The following is a 19,315-nucleotide window of genomic DNA, read 5'->3' on the forward strand; positions in this document are numbered from 1 at the left end:
TTTTACAGTAATTATTTGGGCGGTAAATCAGTGCGGCGGTCATGTGGATAAGCGCCAAGTATTCAACCCCTTCACGACCTTGCCCTTTTCCGTTTTTGCGTTCTCGTTTTTCACTCTCCTCCTTCCCAGAGCCATAACTTTTTTATTTTTGTGTCAATATGGCCATGTGAGGGCTTGTTTTTTTGCGGGACAAGTTGTACTTTTCAACTACATCATTGGTTTTAGCATGTCGTGTACTAGAAAATGGGAAAAAAATTCCCAGTGCGGTGAAATTGCAAAAAAAAGTGCAATCCCACATTTGTTTTTTGTTTGGCTTTTTTGCTAGTTTCACTAAATGCTTAAACTGACCTGTCATTATGATTCTACAGGTCAGTACAAGATCGAGACACCAAACAAGTCTAAATTACATTTTATCTAAGTGGTAAAAAAAATTCCAAACTTTGCTTTAAAAAAAAAAAAAAAAAAAAAGTGCAATTTTCCGTTACCCGTAGCGTCTCCATTTTTCGTGATCTGGGGTCAGGTGAGGGCTTAATTTTTGCGTGCAGAGCTGGCGTTTTTAATGATACCACTGTTGTGCAGATATGTTCTTTTGATCGTCCGTTATTACATTTTAATGCAATGTCGCTGCAACCAAAAAAACGTAATTCTGGCGTTTCAATTTTTTTTATCGCTACGCCGTTTAGTGATCAGGTTAATCCTTTTTTTTATTGATAGATCGGGTGATTCTGAACGCGATGATACCAAATATGTTTAGGTTTGATTTTTTTCTTTATTGTTTTATTTTGAATGGGGCAAAAGGGGGGTGATTTAAACTTTTATATATATTTTTTTTTTTTTTACTTTAGCCATGCTTCAATAGTCTCCATGGGAGGCTATAAGCTGGCACCACTGTGTCTTCTACATAGCAGCGATCATCAGATCGCTGCTATGTAGCTGAAATGCAGGCTTGCTATGAGCGCTGACAGCAGGGTGGCGCTCACAGCAGGCCGGCATCAGTAACCATAGAGATCTCAAGGACCACTATGGTTACCATTCTGACACATTGCTGACCCTCGATCATGTGACGGGGGTCAGCGATCATTTCTGGCCGCGCGGCCGGGAGCACCGGTTAAATGCCGCTGTCAGCGTTTGACAGCGGCATTTAACTGGTTAATAGTGGCGGGTGAATCGCGATCCCACTCTCCGCTATTGCGCGCACATGTCAGCTGTTCAAAACAGCGGACATATCCCGGCTTTGAGGTTGGCTCAGCCCCGGAGCCCTGCATCAAAGCGGGGCATCTAACCTCCGCAGTAATAGTACGGGAGGTCGGGATAATGGATTGTGGCAGGGCAGCGGCACCATATTCTGCTCTGTAGCTGTATTCCAAGGAGCGGTTACTGGATGGGGAGCAGGAAAGTTCCAGGCCGTGTCCCTTTAGGCTCCAGTCATGTAAATGTAATTATGGCAGTAAATAGGGCACTGTGGGGGCCACAGCGGGCTCACCTCATAGCAGACGTCCGTGCTGAGACACGTGTACACATTCTGCTGCATGTCCAGAATATCCTGAAGCAGACCCTTCCAGTGACTCTCGCTGACCGGAGGTTGTCTTAAAAAAAACGGGAGGAAAAGTGCAGATTAGAATAGCGAGCGCCGTGCACATAATACATCACTATAGTTATTTTATTTATGGCCCTATTTAACAACAGGGCACATACTAAACTCTCCAAACTCAAAGTTAGTCAAATCTGCGAATATCGACGATTGGCCAAAAATCATGGGGCCCCACAGCGTAAGACCTGTTTTAGGCACCCCTATTTCTCCATACCACCCCCCCCCCCCCCCTCTCAAAATAAAGGAATTTGGTGGAATAGGCTGGCCCATACTTCACAAATGGTATAAAACAGGGAGAGTAACATGTATTGCACAGTAATTATGCCCCTACTGAAGCACAATATTGTTCTCGCCCCTTTCATGGCCCCTTAGACACATTGTCAGTATATCCCTAAATTCTCCACACATAACTTTCCCCTATAGTACCCCTTGCAAGCAAAGTATGATGCCCAATAAAATATGATGTCCTCACAAGTTGTCCCAACTCCGTATAATTCTTCCCAAAGGTCCCCAACGCCGTAACGCAACCCACAGCATGATTTTTATTTTATTATTATTTATATAACACCATTAATACCATGGTGCTGTACATGAGAAAGGGGTTACATACAGAGTTATAGATATCGATTACAGTAAACAAATTTACAGTGACAGACTGGTACAGAGGGGAGAGGACCCTGTCCTTGCGGACTTACATTCTATGGCATGATGTGCCTATATCCCACACAACATCAAATATCATGGCCCACACACACTATAACAGGGGTCTCACACCGTGGACAAACAAAAAGAGAGAGTTCAAGCTACTGGTGTAAAAATACTTTATCAAACTTTATTCCATCAATTATAAAATGATATCCAAGGCAGGATATTCAGAAAGTGGTGCTTTGTAAAGTAACTGTTCTTTGTCAAAGCTTTCTCACACACAGGTGTCATGTGCCACAGCTCCCAAACACACAGTATGATGGCCCCAACAGATAGTATGGTAGCCCCTCAATACACAGTATGATGGCCCCCACCACAGTATGGTAGCCCCTCAATACACAGTATGATGGCCCCCACCACAGTATGGTAGCCCCTCAACACACAGTATGATGGCCCCAACAGATAGTATGATTGCCCCTCAATACACAGTATGATGGCCCCAACAGATAGTATGGTAGCCCCTCAATACACAGTATGATGGCCCCAACAGATAGTATGATTGCCCCTCAATACACAGTATGATGGCCCCAACAGATAGTATGGTAGCCCCTCAATACACAGTATGATGGCCCCAACAGATAGTATGATTGCCCCTCAATACACAGTATGATGGCCCCAACAGATAGTATGATTGCCCCTCAATACACAGTATGATGGCCCCAACAGATAGTATGGTAGCCCCTCAATACACAGTATGATGGCCCCAACAGATAGTATGATTGCCCCTCAATACACAGTATGATGGCCCCAACAGATAGTATGGTAGCCCCTCAATACACAGTATGATGGCCCCAACAGATAGTATGATTGCCCCCACACACCACAGACATACAGTAGTATGATATAATCCACAGACCACCACACATAGTATGATGGCCCCCACAGCTACTCACACAACATGATGGCCCCCTCACACCGCCAGTATGGTATCTCACTATCCTCCAACACATTATGATGGCCCACAACAGACAGTATGATGGCCCCACAGCCCATCACACGGTCCCCACACCCACCATACAATGACACCCTTATCTTTCCACACCGTATGATAGCCCACACAGCACCAAAACACAGTACAATTGCCCACACAAACCCCCACACACAGTATGATGGTGCCCACACAACATGATGGCACAGTATAATTACCCCCAAAAGGTCACACACACAGAATGGTGCCCCCACAGCTCCTCACACCTTTGCAGGGTCCCCACAGCCCCGAACACATAGTAGAATTTCCCCCATGACCCATCACACACACAGGTCTGATTGCTCACACAGTCCACTGACACACTGTATGGTGGCCCTCAATTAGGCCGATATCCACCATTGCCCTTTCTCTGCTTATTAATTAATAAACTGTGACCGACCTGTTCAACCCACCTAGGACTGTGTGTGTTTCATTACGGGATTGATGGGAGGGGGGAAGGCACTGGTTACGACACCCAGGTCTCCACAGTCTTGCTCACACAGTCCACTGACACACTGTATGGTGGCCCTCTATTAGGCCGATATCCACCAAACTCCAAGCCTTCATCAAGACTTTGCGGCATCAGTTCCCTGGAGTACACTACCACTTGTAATCCGGTAATTCTCAACATTTACAGCATTAATCGTACAATAGAGCACATTTCCCCAGGCAGGCCATTCACGCTCCTGCTTATTCCTTACAGCCGGATCGCTTCGTCCAATAGTTTTCCTCACTCATCCTGCACTTCATATTTGTACAAATTCGCCCAGAAACGCGAGCTGAAAGCCTGAATAAAGATGTGACAGACTGTTCACTAGATTTCCGCCTCTTGGATAAACGTTGCACAAAATCTTGGGCATTATGATAAGAATTCTCTAAGGCATTACCACATATTACATGTAGTCTTGTAAGGTAAATGTTCGGTCACAAGATGTCATTGCAAGTGAAATATGACGAAGGTGATATTTATATGATTCTGGCCACGTCTCTGAGTCATGTCCCGCTGTTTTATGAACATCCTTCATGTGACCCCAATGAGTTTCGGATCAGTGCACATAATCAGCGCTCCACAGTATGGTGTACTGTGTATTGTCACAGAGAGCTGAACAAAGACATGTGTCTTCATGTGACCTGATAAGTCGTCTCCAAAACTCATTGATGCAATGAACCCCACAGATGACCACTCACATTTAATTGAGGTCATCAGCAATCTTCTCGCTCACACAGACTGCCTTGAACAGAGAAAGCGAGGCGAAACGCGCGTCGGTGTTGGCGTTGCACGTGTCCAGACTGCGATACACTATGGGTAAGCAAGTTTAACAGTGGGAAGTATGGGCTCCATTGCTCAAGCGCGCACTTACTATGATCTCTGGTGATACTTTTTGACTTGAATAGTGACTTCCCTCTGAAAGTACTATGCACTTTACGGATTACCTTATAGTTTATTTGAATATCTGGACATTGACAGCCATCATTATCTGATCCTAGTCTGTTATAATTTACTCGTATTCGATTAATAAACTTTACATGACTGTATTGGACATCGTACTCCTATTTTTTTGTATTGATTGATATAGCTTTGGAGTGTCCGTGAGATGTATCTTTAAGACAACCACATGGACATGTGTTTATCAGAGGACTAGAAGTATGCTCTCCCAGGCACAGATTGTAGACACGCCGGCTCCCATGGTCAGATATGAATATTGGGGTTTGTGTAAAACTGATATTGATGGGATATACATTGTCAACTAGTAGAAATAGCAACAACCTCCTCAGTTAATAGTCGGTCAATTGTGCAACTGTCCTGACAATAGGGGCCCGCAGAGGGCTGTTCGTGACAAATCGACAGAGGGTGGATCTGCGCGGACCCCTCCAGCTGTGATCTTTGACAGAATGCATTGTGCTTAATAATGTCATGGACTGGATACATTTAAGGAACATTGACAAAGCAGGCAGAAAACTGCGCAGGTAAAGAGGGCCTGTAACTTCTTAAAAAAATGTAAAAGTTAAATGCCTTTTTAAATCCCTGAGCTTCTCTGATTCTGAGGCTCTTTTCAGTTTTTTTCATCATTGTTCTTTAGTAGAGATATTAACATCTGTGCTTTTGAAGGGCAGTATGTGAAATCTCTGCTTGTAGTACAACTGGGCGTTTCTTCAGAGTCTTTTCTTTTGGAGTGAATTTTTAACCTTCCCTCCTAGATGCTGTCAAGTACAGTGTGGCAGGGTCTGAGGCTGCTAGACTACTAGATCAGCTGCTGAGCTGTGATTGGCAGTGTCTGGGAGGGAAGGGTGAAATCGCACACCCGTAGGGAAAAAAAAAGGCCCGTTGTCCTACAAAGCAGAGATTTCACTTATTGCGCTCCAAAAAGCAACAAATGTGAATATCTCTGCAATGGAGAAACGCATCATAAAACTGAAAAAAGCAGCAGAATCAGGACAGCGCAAGAATTTTTACAAGTTATTTAAATACATTTGTATTAAGCTACAGGTCGTTTTTATAAGCTCACGTTTTACAGCAATTTATCGCAGTTTTCAGATGTGGATCGGGATGCACGTTATACGCAGGTTTATCACATTCGTTTATTGTTTTCTCCCGGAAAGTAGCACAACTAGTAGTAAAATACATGCAGTTTTGTCACATTGTTTTTGCCAAGTTGGGACACTACCTGACCTTGCGATTATTACCATTATTAGGCTGCAGAGAGGAGGCAGATTTGGGGGGCACATTCCACAACAGGAGCATCGGGTTTTTAAACTTTGAACTAGACACAAATCTGTAGAAAATCTGCTACCAAATCTGCGTGAGTCGGGCAGATTAGGTGGTCGATTTTGACTTTTTTTTTTTATAACAGTGCATGACGCAGATTTGGAAATTGTCAACATGCTCTGTTTCCTGTGCTAAGTTTTTCTGGTATGTGTCGATATGATATTAACCCCTTCAAGACCCAGCCTATTTTGACCTTAAAGACCTTGCCGTTTTTTGCAATTCTGACCAGTGTCCCTTTATGAGGTAATAACTCAGGAACGCTTCAACGGATCCTAGCGGTTCTGAGATTGTTTTTTCGTGACATATTGGGCTTCATGTTAGTGGTAAATTTAGGTCAATAAATTCTGCATTTATTTGTGATAAACACGGAAATTTGGTGAAAATTTTGAAAATTTCGCAATTTTCACATTTTGAATTTTTATTCTGTTAAACCAGAGAGATGTGACACAAAATAGTTAATAAATAACATTTCCCACATGTTTACTTTACATCAGCACAATTTTGGAAACAAAATTTTTTTTTGTTAGGAAGTTATAAGGGTTAAAATTCGACCAGCGATTTGTCATTTTTACAACGAAATTTACAAAACCATTTTTTTTAGGGACCACCTCACATTTGAAGTCAGTTTGAGGGGTCTATTTGGCTGAAAATACCCAAAAGTGACACCATTCTAATAACTGCACCCCTCAAGGTACTCAAAACCACATTCAAGAAGTTTATTAACCCTTCAGGTGCTTCACAGCAGCAGAAGCAACATGGAAGGAAAAAATGAACATTTAACTTTTTAGTCACAAAAATTATCTTTTAGCAACAATTTTTTTATTTTCCCAATGGTAAAAGGAGAAACTGAACCACGAAAGTTGTTGTCCAATTTGTCCTGAGTACGCTGATACCTCATATGTGGGGGTAAACCACTGTTTTGGCGCACGGCAGGGCTTGGAAGGGAAGGAGCGCCATTTGACTTTTTGAATCAAAAATTGGCTCCACTCTTTAGCGGACACCATGTCACGTTTGGAGAGCCCCCGTGTGCCTAAAAATTGGAGCTCCCCCACAAGTGACCCCATTTTGGAAACTAGACGCCCCAAGGAACTTATCTAGATGCATAGTGAGCACTTTGAACCCCCAGGTGCTTCACAAATTGATCCGTAAAAATGAAAAAGTACTTTTTTTTCACAAAAAAATTCTTTTAGCCTCAATTTTTTCATTTTCACATGGGCAACAGGATAAAATGGATCCTAAAATGTGTTGGGCAATTTCTCCTGAGTACACCAATACCTCACATGTGGAGGTAAACCACTGTTTGGGCACATGGTAAGGCTCGGAAGGGAAGGAGCGCCATTTGACTTTTTGAATGAAAAATTATTTCCATCGTTAGCGGACACCATGTCGCGTTTGGATAGCTCCTGTGTGCCTAAACATTGGCGCTCCCCCACAAGTGACCCCATTTTGGAAACTAGACCCCCCAAGGAACTAATTTAGATGCCTAGTGAGCACTTTAAACCCTCAGGTGCTTCACAAATTGATCTGTAAAAATGAAAAAGTAATTTTTTTTCACAAAAAAATTATTTTCGCCTCAAATTTTTCATTTTCACATGGGCAGTAGGATAAAATGGATCATAAAATTTGTTGGGCAATTTCTCCCGAGTACGCCGATACCTCATATGTGGGGGTAAACCACTGTTTGGGCACTCGGCAGGGCTCGGAAGAGAAGGCGCGCCATTTGACTTTTTGAATGGAAAATTAGCTCCAATTGTTAGCGGACACCATGTCGTGTTTGGAGAGCCCCTGTGTGCCTAAACATTGGAGCTCCCGCACAAGTGACCCCATTTTGGAAACTAGACCCCCCAGGGAACTTATCTAGATGCATATTGAGCACTTTAAACCCCCAGGTGCTTCACAGAAGTTTATAACGCAGAGCCATGAAAATAAAAAATAATTTTTCTTTCCTCAAAAATGATTTTTTAGCCTGGAATTTCCTATTTTGCCAAGGATAATAGGAGAAATTGGACCCCAAATATTGTTGTCCAGTTTGTCCTGAGTACGCTGATACCCCATATGTGGGGGTAAACCACTGTTTGGGCGCACGGCAGGGCTCGGAAGGGATGGCACGCCATTTGGCTTTTTAAATGGAAAATTAGCTCCAATCATTAGCGGACACCATGTCACGTTTGGAGAGCCCCTGTGTGCCTAAACATTGGAGATCCCCCAGAAATGACACCATTTTAGAAACTAGACCCCCAAAGGAACTAATCTAGATGTGTGGTGAGGACTTTGAACCCCCAAGTGCTTCACAGAAGTTTATAACGCAGAGCCATGAAAATAAAAAAAAAAATTATTTTCTCAAAAATGATCTTTTAGCCTGCAATTTTTTATTTTCCCAAGGGTAACAGGAGAAATTTGACCCCAAAAGTTGTTGTCCAGTTTCTCCTGAGTACGCTGATACCCCATATGTGGGGGTAAATCACTGTTTGGGCACATGCCGGGGCTCGGAAGTGAAGTAGTGACGTTTTGAAATGCAGACTTTGATGGAATGCTCTGTGGGCGTCACGTTGCGTTTGCAGAGCCCCTGATGTGGCTTAACAGTAGAAACCCCCCACAAGTGACCCCATTTTGGAAACTAGACCCCCAAAGGAACTTATCTAGATGTGTGGTGAGCACTTTGAACCCCCAAGTGCTTCATAGAAGTTTATAATGCAGAGCCGTGAAAATAATAAATACGTTTTCTTTCCTCAAAAATAATTATTTAGCCCAGAATTTTTTAATTTTCCCAAGGGTAACAGGAGAAATTTGACCCCAATATTTGTTGTCCAGTTTCTCCTGAGTACGGTGATACCCCATATGTGGGGGTAAACTACTGTTTAGGCACATGCCGGGGCTTGGAATTGAAGTAGTGACGTTTTGAAATGAAGACTTTGATGGAATGCTCTGCGGGCGTCACGTTGCGTTTGCAGAGCCCCTGATGTGCCTAAACAGTAGAAACCCCCCACAAGTGACCCCATTTTGGAAACTAGACCCTGAAAGGAACTTATCTAGATGTGTGGTGAGCACTTTGAACCCCCAAGTGCTTCATAGAAGTTTATAATGCAGAGCCGTGAAAATAATAAATACGTTTTCTTTCCTCAAAAATAATTATTTAGCCCAGAATTTTTTATTTTCCCAAGGGTTACAGGAGAAATTGGACCCCAAAAGTTGTTGTCCAGTTTCTCCTGAGTACGCTGATACCCCATATGTGGGGGTAAACCACTGTTTGGGCACACGTCGGGGTTCAGAAGGGAAGTAGTGACTTTTGAAATGCAGACTTTGATGGAATGGTCTGCGGGTGTCACGTTGCGTTTGCAGAGCCCCTGGTGTGCCTAAACAGTAGAAACCCCCCACAAGTGACCCCATTTTAGAAACTAGACCCCCCAAGGAACTTATCTAGATATGTGGTGAGCACTTTGAACCCCCAAGTGCTTCACAGACGTTTACAACGCAGAGCCGTGAAAATAAAAAATCATTTTTCTTTCCTCAAAAATTATGTTTTAGCAAGCATTTTTTTAGATTCACAAGGGTAACAGGAGAAATTGGACCCCAGTAATTGTTGCGCAGTTTGTCCTGAGTATGCTGGTACCCCATATGTGGGGGTAAACCACTGTTTGGGCACACGTCAGGGCTCGGAAGTGAGGGAGCACCATTTGACTTTTTGAATATGAGATTGGCTGGAATCAATGGTGGCGCCATGTTGCGTTTGGAGACCCCTGATGTGCCTAAACAGTGGTAACCCCTCAATTCTACCTCCAACACTAACCCCAACACACCCCTAACCCTAATCCCAACTGTAGCCATAAACCTAATCACAACCCTAGCCCCAACACACCCCTAACCACAACACTAACCCCAACACACCCCTAACCCTAACCACAACCCTAATTCCAACCCTAACCCTAAGGCTATGTGCCCACGTTGCGGATTCGTGTGAGATATTTCCGCACCATTTTTGAAAAATCTGCGGGTAAAAGGCACTGTGTTCTACCTGCGGATTTTCCGCGGATTTCCAGTGTTTTTTGTGCGGATTTCACCTGCGGATTCCTATTGAGGAACAGGTGTAAAACGCTGCGGAATCCGCACAAAGAATTGACATGCTGCGGAAAATACAACGCAGCGTTCCCGCGCGGTATTTTCCGCACCATGGGCACAGCGGATTTGGTTTTTCATATGTTTACATGGTACTGTAAACCTGATGGAACACTGCTGCGGATCCGCAGCCAAATCCGCACCGTGTGCACATAGCCTAATTCTAAAGGTATGTGCACACGCTGCGGAAAACGCTGCGGATCCGCAGCAGTTTCCCATGAGTTTATAGTTCAATGTAAACCTATGGGAACCAAAAATCGCTGTACACATGCTGCGGAAAAACTGCACGGAAACGCAGCGGTTTACATTCCGCAGCATGTCACTTCTTTGTGCGGATTCCGCAGCGGTTTTACAACTGCTCCAATAGAAAATCGCAATTGTAAAACCGCAGTGAAATGCGCAGAAAAAAACGCGGTAAATCCGCCATAAATCCGCAGCGGTTTAGCACTGCGGATTTATCAAATCCGCAGCGGAAAAATCCGCAGAGGACCAGAATACGTGTGCACATTCCTAACCCTAACCCTACCCCTAACCCTACCCCTAACCCTACCCCTACCCCTAACCCTAACCCTACCCCTAACCCTACCCCTAACCCTAACCCTAGCCCTACCCCTAACCCTACCCCTACCCCTAACATTAGTGGAAAAAAAAAAATTTCTTTATTTTTTTATTGTCCCTACCTATGGGGGTGACAAAGGGGGGGGGTCATTTATTATTTTTTTTATTTTGATCACTGAGATAGATTATATCTCAGTGATCAAAATGCACTTTGGAACGAATCTGCCGGCCGGCAGATTCGGCGGGCGCACTGCGCATGCGCCCGCCATTTTGGAAGATGGCGGCGCCCGGGAGAAGACGGACGGGACCACGGCTGGATCGGTAAGTATGATAGGGTGGGGGGGGACCACGGGGGGGGGATCGGAGCACGGGGGGGGGGGAATCGGAGCGCGGGAGGGGTGGAACGGAGCGCGGGGGGCGTGGAACGGAGCACGGGGGGGCTGGAATGGAGCACGGGGGGGTGGAACGGAGCACGGGGGGGGTGGATCGGAGTGCAGGGTGGGTGATTGGAGCACGGGGGGGTGATTGGAGCACGGGGGGAGCGGACACGAGCACGGGGGGAGCGGAGCACTGGACGGAGGGGAGCCGGAGCAGTGTACCGGCCAGATCGGGGGGGTGGGGGGGCGATCGGGGGGGTGGGGTGGGGGCACACTAGTATTTCCAGCCATGGCCGATGATATTGCAGCATCGGCCATGGCTGGATTGTAATATTTCACCCGTTATAATGGGTGAAATATTACAAATCGCTCTGATTGGCAGTTTCACTTTCAACAGCCAATCAGAGCGATCGTAGCCACGAGGGGGTGAAGCCACCCCCCCTGGGCTAAACTACCACTCCCCCTGTCCCTGCAGATCGGGTGAAATGGGAGTTAACCCTTTCACCCGATCTGCAGGGACGCGATCTTTCCATGACGCCACATAGGCATCATGGGTCGGAATGGCACCGACTTTCATGACGCCTACGTGGCGTCAAAGGTCGGGAAGGGGTTAAAGAAAAAAAACAGAAACAAAACTCTGTTCCCATTTTTATTGTTCCTTCATTTGGACATAGAAAAATACCTCTCCCGGTAACGTAATGGATGCACAAATGTACAGAGACGAGACGTGCACCTATGTGGTCACCATCTGGCCAGGACGGGTTCTCAGTCTCCTAAATTAAACAATGGAGCGTTTCACTTATTGACAGCAAAGATGAAATCTTGAAAAATATGAGGAATTGATAAAGTAAAAATTTTATAAGTTGGGGTATCCTTTTGCATCGTGAATAACCTTTGTTTCCCAGTGAAACCAGAGCGCCACTTTAAAATGGTTTCCCCAGGGCTAGAAAATCATGGCTCCTCCTTTAAATACAGTGCCACACCTGTCCACAGGTTGCGCGTGGTATTGCAGTTCAGGCCTATTTGTCTTAAATGGAATCTCTCAGTAGAATCAAACCCCATATGTGGGTTATAGGAAGATGAACAAAATGATACCTTGATATCTGTGACCTGATGTCTTATTCCAGAGAATTTCACGTTTTTCTTAATATGCAAATGAGCTGTTAAGATCTATGGGCCGGACATAGATCTCACTGAGAATCTGCCTCCAGAGCTTATCTATATATATAATTGTCTAAGGGTTTTTCCGTCTGTCTGTCTGTCTGTCTTGGAAATCCCGCCTCTCTGATTGGTCGAGGCCGCCAGGCCTCGACCAATCAGAGACCGGCACAGCATCGACGTAGAAATCCCGCTTCTCTGATTGGTCGAGGCCACCAGGCCTCGACCAATCAGCAACGGGCACAGCGACGATGATGTCATAATGATGTCATAAAGGACGTAGAAATCCCACGTTTCTGATTCAGATGTCATAATGGTTGCCATGGCGACAATGTCATAAAGGTTGCCTCAACCAATCAGCGACGGGCACAGTCTGCCGCGAATTCTGGAATCATCATTGTCCATATACTACGGGGACATGTATATTCTAGAATACCCGATGCGTTAGAATCGGGCCACGATCTAGTTTAAAATAAGCTCTGGAGGCAGATTCTCAGGGAGATCTATGTCCGGCCCATAGATCTTACAGCTCATTTACATATTGACAAAAACATGGATTTCTCGGGAACCATTCATCGGATCGCAGATATCAAGGTAGCATTTTATTCAGCTTTCTATGACCTACATGCCCATACAGACGGCTTACAAGAGTTGTTGCTACTGACAGATTCCCCCTTAAAAGGGAAACAGGAGGATTTTACTATAAAAACTAGTAGATGGCTGTATCGGTTTTAGTACAGCAATGGTAAAAAAAAGTAACCACATGCTAATTAGTCAGGAAATTTATTGGGAGTATGTAAATGTGCTCCAAGTGCATACACACACCCGTAAAAGCACTTCTTGGCTAATTTGCATGTGACTTTAACCCCTTTACCCCCAAGGGTGGTTTGCACGTTATGGACCGGGTCAATTTTTACAATTCTGACCACTGTCCCTTTATGAGGTTATAACTCTGGAACGCTTCAACGGATCCCGGTGATTCTGACACTGTTTTCTCGTGACATATTGTACTTCATGATAGTGGTAAAATTTCTTTGATATTACCTGCGTTTATTTGTGAAAAAAATGGAAATTTGGCGAAAATTTTGAAAATTTCGTAATTTTCCAACTTTGAATTATTATGCAATTAAATCACAGAGATATGTCACACAAAATACTTAATAAGTAACATTTCCCACATGTCTACTTTACATCAGCACAATTTTGGAACCAAAATTTTTTTTTGTTAGGGAGTTATAAGGGTTAAAAGTTGACCAGCAATTTCTCATTTTTACAACACCATTTTATTTTAGGGACCACATCTCATTTGAAGTCATTTTGAGGGGTCTATATGATAGAAAATACCCAAGTTTGACACCATTCTAAAAACTGCACCCCTCAAGGTTCTCAAAACCACATTCAAGAAGTTTATTAACCCTTCAGGTGCTTCACAGGAATTTTTGGAATGTTTAAATAAAAATGAACATTTAACTTTTTTTCACAAAAAATTTACTTCAGCTCCAATTTGTTTTATTTTACCAAGGGTAACAGGAGAAAATGGACCCCAAAAGTTGTTGTACAATTTGTCCTGAGTACGCTGATACCCCATATGTGGGGGTTAACCACAGTTTGTGCACATGGCAGAGCTCGGAAGGGAAGGAGCGCCATTTGACTTTTCAATGCAAAATTGACTGGAATTGAGATGGGACGCCATGTTGCGTTTGGAGAGCCACTGATGTGGCTAAACATTGAAACCCCCCCACAAGTGACACCATTTTGGAAAGTAGACCCCCTAAGGAACTTATCTAGAGGTGTGGTGAGCACTTTGACCCACCAAGTGCTTCACAGAAGTTTATAATGCAGAACCGTAAAAATAAAAAATCATTTTTTTTCACAAACATTATCTTTTCGCCCCCAATTTTTTATTTTCCCAATGGTAAGAGAAGAAATTGGACCACAAAAGTTGTGGCACAATTTGTCCTGAGTACTCTGATACCCCATATGTGGGGGTAAACCATTGTTTGGGCGCATGGGAGAGCTCGGAAGGGAAGGAGCGCCGTTTGACCTTTCAATGCAAAATTGACAGGAATTGAGATGAGACGCCATGTTGCGTTTGGAGAGCCACTGATGTGCCTAAACATTGAAACCCCCCACAAGTGACACCATTTTGGAAAGTAGACCCCCTAAGGAACTTATCTAGAGGTGTGGTGAGCACTTTGACCCACCAAGTGCTTCACAGAAGTTTATAATGCAGAACCTCAAAAATAAAAAATCATTTTTTTTCACAAACATTATCTTTTCGCCCCCAATTTTTTATTTTCCCAATGGTAAGAGAAGAAATTGGACCACAAAAGTTGTGGCACAATTTGTCCTGAGTACTCTGATACCCCATATGTGGGGGTAAACCATTGTTTGGGCGCATGGGAGAGCTCGGAAAGGAAGGAGCGCCGTTTGACCTTTCAATGCAAAATTGATAGGAATTGAGATGGGACGCCATGTTTTGTTTGGAGAGCCACTGATGTACCTAAACATTGAAACCCCCCACAAGTGACACCATTTTGAAAAGTAGACCCCCTAAGGAACTTATCTAGATGTGTGGTGAGCACTTTGACCCAATAAGAGCTTCACAGAAGTTTATAATGCAGAGCCGTAAAAATAAAACAAAATTTTTTTCCCACAAAAATAATTTTTTAGCCCCCAGTTTTGTATTTTCCTGAGGGTAACAGGAGAAATTGGACCCCAAAAGTTGTTGTGCAATTTGTCCTGAGTGCGCTGATACCCTATATGTGGGGGAGAACCAGCGTTTGGGCGCATGGGAGGGCTCGGAAGGGAAGGAGCGCCATTTGGAATACAGACTTAGATGGAATGGTCTGCAGGCGTCACATTGTGTTTGCAGAGCCCCTAATGTACCTAAACAGTAGAAACCCCCCACAAGTGACCCCATATTGGAAACTAGACCCCCTAAGGAACTTATTTAGATGTGTTGTGAGAACTTTGAGCCCCCAAGTATTTCACTACAGTTTATAACGCAGAGCCGTGAAAATAAAATAAAAAATTTCCCCTCAAAATTATTTTTTAGCCCCCAGTTTTGTATTTTCTCGAGGGTAAAAGGAGAAATTGGACCCCAAAAGTTGTTGTCCAATTTGTCCTGAGTGCGTTGATACCCCATATGTGGGGTGAACCAGCGTTTGGGCGCATGGGAGGGCTCGGAAGGGAAGGAGCGCCATTTGGAATGCAGACTTAGATGGAATGGTCTGCAGGCGTCACATTGCGTTTGCGGAGCCCCTAATATACCTAAACAGTAGAAACCCCCCACAAGTGACCCCATATTGGAAACTAGACCCCCCCACGAACTTATATAGATGTGTTGTGAGAACTTTGAGCCCCCAAGTGTTTCACTACAGTTTATAACGCAGAGCCGTGAAAATAAAAAATCTCTTTTTTTCCCACAAAAATTATTTTTTAGCCCCCAGTTTTGTATTTTCCCAAGGGTAACAGGAGAAATTGGACCCCAAAAGTTGTTGTCCAATTTGTCCTGAGTACGCTGATACCCCATATGTTGGGGTAAACTCCTGTTTGGGCACACGGGAGAGCTCGGAAGGGAAGGAGCACTGTTTTACTTTTTCAATGCAGAATTGGATAGAATTGAGATCGGTCGCCATGTCGCGTTTGGAGATCCCCCTGATGTGCCTAAACAGTGGAAACCCCCCAATTATAACTGAAACCCTAATCCAAACACACCCCTAACCCTAATCCCAACGGTAACCCTAACCACACCTCTAACCCAGACACACCCCTAATCCTAATCCCAATCGCAAATGTAATCCAAACCCTAACCCTAACTTTAGCCCCAACCCTAACTGTAGCCTTAACCCTAACCCTAGCCCTAACCCTAACCCTAGCCCTAACCCTAGCCCCAACCCTAACCCTAGCCCTAACCCTAGCCCTAACCCAAGCCCTAACCCTAGTCCCAACCCTAACCCTAGCCCTAACCCTAGCCCCAACCCTAACCCTAGCCCTAACCCTAGCCCAAGCCCCAACCCTAACCCTAACCCTAGTCCCAACCCTAGCCCTAACCCTAGCCCTAGCCCTAGCCCTAACCCTAGCCCTAGCCCTAACCCTAGCCCTAACCCTAGCCCTAACCCTAATGGGAAAATGGAAATAAATACATTTTTTTCATTTACTTTTATAGCGGGTTTTTTAGCGGATTTTTATGATTGGCAGCTGTCACACACTGAAAGACGCTTTTTATTGCAAAAAATATTTTTTGCGTTACCACATTTTGAGAGCTATAATTTTTCTATATTTTGGTCCACAGAGTCATGTGAGGTCTTGTTTTTTGCGGGACGAGTGGACGTTTTTATTGGTAACATTTTCGGGCACGTGACATTTTTTGATCGCTTTTTATTCCGATTTTTGTGAGGCAGAATGACCAAAAACCAGCTATTCATGAATTTCTTTTGGGGGAGGCGTTTATACCGTTCCGCGTTTGGTAAAATTGATAAAGCAGTTTTATTCTTCGGGTCAGTACGATTACAGCGACACCTCATTTATATCATTTTTTTATGTTTTGGCGCTTTTATACGATAAAAACTATTTTATAGAAAAAATAATTATTTTGGCATCGCTTTATTCTCAGGACTATAACTTTTTTATTTTTTTGCTGATGATGCTGTATGGCGGCTCGTTTTTTGTGGGACAAGATGACGTTTTCAGCGGTACCATGGTTATTTATATCTGTCTTTTTGATCGCGTGTTATTCCACTTTTTGTTTGGTGGTATGATAATAAAGCGTTGTTTTTTGCCTGGGTTTTTTTTTTTTTTTCTTACGGTGTTTACTGAAGGGGTTAACTAGTGGGCCAGTTTTATAGGTGGGGTCGTTACGGACGCGGCGATACTAAATATGTGTACTTTTATTGTTTTGTTTTTTTTATTTAGATAAAGAAATGTATTTATGGGAATAATATATTTTTTTTTTTTCATTATTTAGGTTTTTTTTTTTTTTTTTTTTTTTTTTTTACACACTTGGAAATTTTTTTTTTTACTTTTTTACTTTGCCCCAGGGGGGGACAATACAGATCGGTGATCTGACAGTTTGCACAGCACTCTGACAGATCACCGATCTGTCTGAGAGCAGTGCAGCGTTACCAAGTGCCTGCTCTGAGCAGGCACTTGGTAAGCCACCTCCCTCCCTGCAGGACCCGGATCCGCGGCCATTTTGGATCCGGGACTTACTGCAGGGAGGGAGGTAGGAGACCCCCGGAGCAACGCGATCACATCGCGTTGCTGGGGGGGTCTCAGGGAAGCCCGCAGGGAGCCCCCTCCCTGCGCGATGCTTCCCTGCACCGCCGGCACATCGCGATCATCTTTGATCGCGGTGTGCCGGGGGTTAATGTGCCGGGGGCGGTCCGTGACCGCTCCTGGCACATAGTGCCGGATGTCAGCTGCGATAAGCAGCTGACACCCGGCCGCGATCGGCGGCGCTCCCCCCGTGAGCGCGGCCGATCGCGCTGGACGTAATATTCCGTCCTTGGGAATTAAGACCCACCCCACATGGACGGAATATTACGTCCAATGGCAGAAAGGGGTTAACCCCTTAATCCCATATGACGTACTATCCCGTCCAGGTGACCTGGGACTTAATTCCCATGGACGGGATAGTACGTCATATGCGATCGGCCGCGCTCACGGGGGGAGCGCGGCCGATCGCGGCCGGGTGTCAGCTGCCTATCGCAGCTGACATCCGGCACTATGTGCCAGGAGCGGTCACGGACCGCTCCCGGCACATTAACCCCCGGCACACCGCGATCAAAGATGATCGCGGTGTGCCGGCGGTGCAGGGAAGCATCGCGCAGGGAGGGGGCTCCCTGCGGGCTTCCCTGAGACGATCGGTACACGGTGATGTGCTCACCGTGTACCGAGCGTCTTCTCCCTGCAGTCCCCGGATCCAAAATGGCCGCCGGGCTGCATCCGGGTCCTGCAGGGAGCACTTCCGGGTCAGGATCAGGCTGCAGCTGCAGCTCTAATCCTGCCCGGCTGTATGTCAGATCACCGATCTGATAGAGTGCTGTGCACACTGTCAGATCGGTGATCTGTGATGTCCCCCCCTGGGACAAAGTGAAAAAGTAAAAAAAAAAATTTCCACACTTGTAAAAAAAAAAATAAAAAAAAAATTCCTAAATAAAGCAGAAAAAAAAAAATATTATTCCCATAAATACATTTCTTTACATAAAAAAAAAACAAAAAAACAATAAAAGTACACATATTTAGTATCGCCGCGTCCGTAACGACCCGACCTATAAAACTGGCCCACTAGTTAACCCCTTCAGTGAACACCGTAAGAAAAAAAAAAAAAAAACGAGCCAAAAAACAACGCTTTATTATCATAACGCTGAACAAAGAGTGGAATAACACGCGATCAAAAAGACGGATATAAATAACCATGTTACCTCTGAAAACGTCATCTTGTCCCGCAAAAAACGAGCCGCCATATAGCATCATAACCAAAAAAATAAAAAAGTTATAGTCCTCTGAATAAAGCGATGCCAAAATAATTATTTTTTCTATAAAATAGCTTTTATCGTATAAAAGCGCCAAAACATAAAAAAAATGATATAAATGAGGTGTCGCTGTAATCGTACTGACCCGAAGAATAAAACTGCTTCATCAATTTTACCAAACGCGGAACGGTATAAACGCCTCCCCCAAAAGAAATTCATGAATAGCTGGTTTTTGGTCATTCTGCCTCACAAAAAAATCGGAATAAAAAGCGATCAAAAACTGTCACGTGTCCGAAAATGTAACCGATAAAAACGTCAACTCGTCCCGCAAAAAACAAGACCTCACATGACTCTGTGGACCAAAATATGGAAAAATTATAGGTCTCAAAATGTGGAGACGCAAAAACTTTTTTGCTATAAAAAGCGTCTTTTAGTGTGTGACGGCTGCCAATCATAAAAATCCGCTAAAAAACTCGCTATAAAAGTAAATCAAACCCCCCTTCATCACCCCCTTAGTTAGGCTAGGTTCACATTGCGTTAATGGGTTAACGCTAACGGACAGCGTTGCACGGCGAAAATGTCACAATTAACGCCGTGCAA

The 19,315-nt window shown here is 44.3% G+C and overlaps 1 protein-coding gene across 1 annotated transcript in view; it reads right to left on the bottom strand.

Annotated features, from left to right (window-relative positions):
* Window positions 1-19,315, bottom strand: part of NBAS (NBAS subunit of NRZ tethering complex) — an 854,371-nt gene that overhangs the window by 583,531 nt on the left and 251,525 nt on the right. The window contains exon 29 of the mRNA XM_069728113.1: window positions 1,484-1,586. Within this exon, the coding sequence (XP_069584214.1) occupies window positions 1,484-1,586 (103 nt within the window). The remainder of the gene's footprint in view (window positions 1-1,483; window positions 1,587-19,315) is intronic.

Source organism: Ranitomeya imitator, chromosome 5 (genome assembly GCF_032444005.1).
Source record: "Ranitomeya imitator isolate aRanImi1 chromosome 5, aRanImi1.pri, whole genome shotgun sequence".
NCBI classification, from domain to species: domain Eukaryota; kingdom Metazoa; phylum Chordata; class Amphibia; order Anura; family Dendrobatidae; genus Ranitomeya; species Ranitomeya imitator.